Source organism: Solanum verrucosum, unplaced genomic scaffold, assembly GCF_900185275.1.
Source record: "Solanum verrucosum unplaced genomic scaffold, falcon-dt-bn FXZP01000128.1, whole genome shotgun sequence".
In the NCBI taxonomy this organism is placed as follows: domain Eukaryota; kingdom Viridiplantae; phylum Streptophyta; class Magnoliopsida; order Solanales; family Solanaceae; genus Solanum; species Solanum verrucosum.
The window spans coordinates 2,983,802-2,990,206 of record NW_026020327.1 but is presented as its reverse complement, the minus strand read 5'-3'; the positions used below and the strand labels follow the sequence as shown (position 1 = coordinate 2,990,206).

The 6,405-nt window shown below is 33.4% G+C and overlaps 1 protein-coding gene across 1 annotated transcript; it reads right to left on the bottom strand.

Moving 5' to 3' along the window:
* Positions 1-361: 361 nt before the first annotated feature.
* Positions 362-4,634, bottom strand: LOC125835801 (cytochrome c oxidase assembly protein COX15). The gene is made up of 7 exons (XM_049514903.1): positions 4,278-4,634; positions 3,076-3,374; positions 2,583-2,808; positions 2,247-2,492; positions 1,934-2,044; positions 895-1,026; positions 362-805 (listed from the first exon to the last, which is right to left on the bottom strand). Exons 1-7 carry the CDS (start codon positions 4,518-4,520, stop codon positions 635-637), a joined length of 1,428 nt encoding a protein of 475 aa, XP_049370860.1. The 5' UTR covers positions 4,521-4,634; the 3' UTR covers positions 362-634.
* Positions 4,635-6,405: the final 1,771 nt, after the last annotated feature.

The window sequence follows — 6,405 nt, the reverse complement described above, 5'->3', positions numbered from 1 at the left end:
ATTATGGTATATTTGTGGCACAATTACGTAATTTGCCAATTATTGTGGTAGGCAATTTTATTTTAAGTTTTTTTTTTTTTCTATATACTTCGACGCTCGATAGACTCTAAACTTGGCATATTTTGTTAGGTAAACTCTTTCAACTTAGATAGTAACCAAATAAACACAGTAACTTTTAAGCACGATTTCTAAAATCTCAACAGAAGGCCCCATGTTTTTATAAAGGATTTTTTTTTTTGGTTACTCATGTTAATATTCTCACTTATAATATCTCTAAATTTGTCACCAAAAACCTTCCCCAATTAACAGGACATCAAGCTTAGAAAACAAAACTAAAAAAATCCATATCAATGAACTTTTATCTTTGTAAACAACTAGAATAGTACTTACTCAACGAAGAGGAATTTTCCTTTCCCCCACTCTGTTAAAGTTGATGTTGATTTTCTTAAGACTTATTGAATGAGCATAGACAAAACTCAAAAGTACAAGATTACAGGTTCTTTACAAGATTAATCATTCTAAATTTCCCAAAGAACATATGAGAACAAGAAGGGCAGAGAAAAATGCACTATTTCAAAATTTTAAAATGCCTAACAATGTCGATGCTCTATAAGAAGTAACGGTATCAATATCATCAGACCATTTTCGCGACAGAAGGTAATGTCTTCAGAAGTGATGGAGAAGATCGTCGTACAGTGTGATTGAGCAAAATCATGAATGTTAAAAGAGTCAATGCTCCTGCCTGATGAGCAGTTCCTAGAGAAACTGGGACATAGGAAAGAAGAGTAGATATGCCCAATGTAACCTGCATTTGAAATGAAAGTGATTGAACCATCAAGTAATTGAAAAAAAAGTCATTATGGAGGATTTCTTATGATGCATGAAGAGTAGTACCTGCAGAGCAGCCATGCCCATGGTGCTTCCAATTAAATGTCGTACTGCAGGATGCATATCCAGTTTTCTGGCTGACAACCATAATCCGCCTATTGCAGCTAAAGTAGCAGTGGCAAGTATACGATGATCAAGCTGCAAAAGACAAGAATGAAATTCATCATAAAGAACATGTCCCTTCCAAACAGCTAGGAAATGCTTTATTTTAAGCCGAGGGTCTATCGAAAACAGCCTCTCTATATCTATGAGGTAGGGTAAGGTCTGCTACACTCTACCCTCCCTAGACCCCACTTGTGTGATTACACTGGATATGTTGTTGTTGTCTACAAAAAATGCTTAAACTGGCATTCTAAGCATTTCTGCTGGTTGCCATTTGGCAGGTCTCATTTTTCGCGGTTGTGCCAACAATACATAACAAGCCTAGCTCGAGTCCAACAACATAACTTTCTCAAAGCAGCTTTATCTGGATAGATGAAAATCCACGGCTTGTAATAGAAGGTTAATCATAATTCACATGCAAAAACTTAACAAGGAAAATTTAAAGCACCTTGAGTGCTACCTTCTCATGAAAAGAAATTTAATCAGCCAGAGTAATTCCATTCAAACAAACATACAGCTTTGCCATACTTTCTGATGTAAATAAACTTTGTATCTTTAATTAGCCAGAGCCGAGGGTCCATCGGGAACAGCCTCTCTACCTCCACGAGGTAGGGTTAAAGTCTACGTACAGTCTACCCTCCCCCGGCCCCACTTGTGGTATTTCACTGGGTATGTTGTAGTTGTTGTAAAAAAAAAAACAAGTCAAGCTTGAATAAGAGGATCTCAGCAATTCTCTTAGTCAACAGTAACATTCTCTTCTTCTGCTTTTTTTACATAAAATTCTATCAACAGCAACATACAGAATCACCTCCATAACCACACTTTCTTAATTTCTTTTACCATATCTTCTTCATGATGTTAAATATGGAATTAAAAATTTCATGCCAAAATATCTGATCTTTCAAAAGTAGACAAACCGGAAAGTCCAGAAACAAAAGTTTACCTGAACTGTTGAAGTATTCTCAAAGAAGTTGCGGATAAGAGGTTTCATACTAAAGATATCATCTGGAATCCATGTATCTCCCATCTTTGGAAAAGTATTGAATGCCCGGCCCTGAAGTAAATTCATTCAGCCAATATTCAGATGATTACTTCCCTTTAACCAATCCTATTAAGAGAACAATGTAGGCAACGTATACATGAAAGAATAAGAAAGCTTGGATTTTTCTTTGTTGTCTCTCCAATCCCATAACAAACCATCAAATACTTAACCTGTGCAAGTATAAACTACGATATGGAGAATATAAGCTACATACAGCGTCATTTCCAGCAACAAAAGCTCCAGAGATAGCAGTAATTCCAACAAGGATACCCACAGGAAGTGCAAGCCGCCTAACTTTTGCAGCCCCACGAACACAGGCAAGTGATTCAGCAGGAGGTTCAGGCATAACAACAGAAAGAGCTGTCCAGAAGAGTCCGCAATAAATAGCAAATGCAGAGGTAAGATGAGCTGCAAGACGGTAAGGGCTTACTCTTGGTTCAACATACTCAGATGCTGGCTCCTAGGGGAAAAAATGATTTAATCCAACTTAAAGAATGATGTGTCTTATATGAGTTTAACAGACGCATAAATTAAATGAATTGCTTGGTACCTCTAAACCACTTTTCACCATCCACCAACCTATGAGCCCCTGTCCAGCACCAAGAGCAAAGAGTCCAGAGAGTCTAAATCCAAGTCTTACTGTTATGTATCCCTTACGGAGAAAATATGAGAATGGGAGTGCAAACATTATACCAAGGGCCCTTCCCCACATTCTGTGTGCATATTCCATCCAATATATGAACTTGAAATCCTCAATGTTCATCCCCTTGTTCACACTGTCAGGATTAAATTTAAGTCAAATCACTAGGCAACCCCAGTAAAAAAAAAAAACAGAAATAAGACTCAATAATAATCTTCATGAATCATAATAAAAAAATATCAATATGGAATGATCCACCAGTGCATATTTGTTATCCATGGCTAACAACAAAAGTCATTTCATGCAGCCAAACAAAGAAAAATTCTTTTTAGTGTTTTAGCATGTAGGCACTAAGATTAGAGTAAGTGAAGTGCACTGAGCACATACTGCTGTTTGGACTGACCGTTTGTATTCCGGGGATTGCTTGTACTTCTCAAATTCAACCAACCAATCTTCATCTGTTAGAGGAGGAAGGCTCCCGGTGAATTTCCAGTCCGTCATTGATAGACCAGAACGGGTTAGCCGTGTGATACCACCAAGCACAACCATACTAAAGACCCAAGCAGCAGATGCAAAAAGCCATATGCCAACCATTTTCCGGGCATGGGGTCCAGCAGTTACAAGGAACTTCAATCCCTCCTTATTTTCAGCTGCAGAAGCAGCCACCGTGGAAATTTTTCTGAAAGACGCTCTATGTACACCCTGAAATCAATACATATATCCTTGTTGGCTGCCACAATGTAAATATATAGACAGAAAAACAGATGCAAAGGGACAGAAATCTGGCTTAAGCATTTCTAAATTTCATACTTGCATATTCATACACCTATTCAATGCATAAACGCCTGCCTTTAACTTACCATATCAAAATTGCAATTCTAAATTGAAGCATTTTGGGAATACATACACCCTCGTTGGCTGCCAGAATGTAATTAAATGAACAGAAAAACAGACACAAAGGGAAAGAAATCTGACTTTATCACTTCTAAATCTCTTACTTGCATATTCATACACCTATTCAGAACATAAACGCCTGCCTTTAACTTACCATATCAATATTGTAATTCTAAATTGGAGCATTTTGGGAGAACAAAGGTGAGCAAAGAATAAGTTATAAGGCATTAGCTATACAATTGTAAAAAGCAATCAAAGCATTAACTAGATAGATCACAATGATAACTAATCTAAGAATGTAAAAGACTAACAACTTAAAAAGAAGGCACAGTTCAATACAAATTGGTCAATCCATAACAGAAAATGTCACAATAATTAACTAGTCCACATAATCCGTCACACAAATTACAACAACATACCCAATGTAATTCCACAAAGTGGAGTCTGGGAAGGTAGAGTGTACACAGTCAGAGGCAGAAAGACAGTTTCTGATAGACTTTAGCTCAAGAGAAAACAACAGTTAGTAACCAAAACAAGACAATAAAACAATATAATCGAGGTAGAAGAAATAAACCATCACACAAATTCCAAAGATGAATAAACCATAAAACCCATTGAACAAATCATATTCAGTTAACAAAAAGGGGAAAACACTACTATAAAAATAAAAAAGACAACTTTTTTCTCCAAAATAAAAGCTCAAAAACCAACCTTGTGATTAAGTTGATGAAAAGATCTTAAACCATAGTTAACAAAGGTCCTCCTAACAAAGTTTCTACTATAAGGAGCAAGCTTTGGAAGAGAAGATAAAAGCCTATACTGATTCAATGTCGAAAATGAAGCTTCATTTGAAATTTTGGCTGCTGCAAAGCCCCATTTTCCAAGATTCGATGAAATCTTGACACCCAAATCTTTGTTTTGCCTCAGAAGTGAAATTAATCTGCTCTCTAACATTGCTCTTTTCTGGGTTTTGATTTTTTCTATCAAATTTGCTGTAAATTTTTGTGCGTTGAGTTTATGTTGCTGCGTTCTTTGAAAAAGTTAAATCTTGGACAGGGTTTAAGGATGAACCGGCCGGTTCACTCAAAACCGTGGGCGAACCGGTGAAACAAAGCGTGGATATTCGTATAGCCATGGGATTTCAGAGTTTTTTTTATTTATTCGTATTTTTATTTTGAATATGTTTTTATTCTCAAAAAAAAGAAAGAAAAAACTGTATTTTAAAATTAAATATTTACGCAATTTATATTATGAAAAAATTGTATAGTTACACCCGCGTGATGTTATCTCTATTTTATAAAACATATTTAAAACTTTTATATAATGCAAATCCTACACAAATGTTACTTCATCGAACTAAATATATATAAGATAATATTAAAGCGAAAGAATATGACATATTTTCTTATAAAATAAAATATTACAATTAAATTAAATTACAAATAACCTATATATATATATATATATATATATAATAATAAATATACATTATATTTAATTATGCATGTTAATAAAAGATATAATGACAACAATATAGTGTTGTTAACACATAAACCAAAAGTTACATAGAATGATGTGTTGCACAAAGATGCAATATTTGCTATTATTTCCTTCTTCTAGTTAGCACATCCTCAAAAGTATCACATTAATTGTAGTTTGTACTGAGAAAATAAGTAGTAAAAATCAAATATATATACTTTTTAACTCTTTGAAAAAAACATATTCTATTTATTTGCATGAGATATATAAAATTTATTTCAACAAAAGACACAAAGAGAGGAAATAGATGAAATTGAAATTTCATATATTCCTATCAACGTATAGAAGATTGAAAGTTTTTACACAAAGTGCTCCCAAAATTATTGAAAAAGATGGTTGAAAGTCCAAATTCTTATCACACAAAAACAATTATAGCAAAGATCACAAATAATTACATAACACATGATTGTGCATAATATGACATTTTTTGCGTACAATAGTTAGAAGTATAAGAAAGGAAAAAAGATAGAGCAAGGGGTAAGAGTTAAGGAACAAATTAAGGAGGTGAAAGAAGAACGAATAAATACAAGTAAAAGTAGAGCGAATGAATATATATATAATGAAAGAAAGTTATGGAGTACTAATATCTTATTAAATTACAAATAACCTACCTAATCGTTTGCCCTAATGATTGTATCAACGCATACAATCTCGATAGATATAATCACAATAGGTTATATTCATTCAATGTTGTATTACTTATATTCATTCGCTCTACTTTTACTTGTATTTATTCGTTCTTCTTTCACCTCCTTAATTTGTTCCTTAACTCTTACCCCTTGCTCTATCTTTTTTCCTTTCTTATACTTCTAACTATTGTACGCAAAAAATGTCATATTATGCACAATCATGTGTTATGTAATTATTTGTGATCTTTGCTATAATTGTTTTTGTGTGATAAGAATTTGGACTTTCAACCATCTTTTTCAATAATTTTGGGAGCACTTTGTGTAAAAACTTTCAATCTTCTATACGTTGATAGGAATATATGAAATTTCAATTTCATCTATTTCCTCTCTTTGTGTCTTTTGTTGAAATAAATTTTATATATCTCATGCAAATAAATAGAATATGTTTTTTTCAAAGAGTTAAAAAGTATATATATTTGATTTTTACTACTTATTTTCTCAGTACAAACTACAATTAATGTGATACTTTTGAGGATGTGCTAACTAGAAGAAGGAAATAATAGCAAATATTGCATCTTTGTGCAACACATCATTCTATGTAACTTTTGGTTTATGTGTTAACAACACTATATTGTTGTCATTATATCTTTTATTAACATGCATAATTAAAT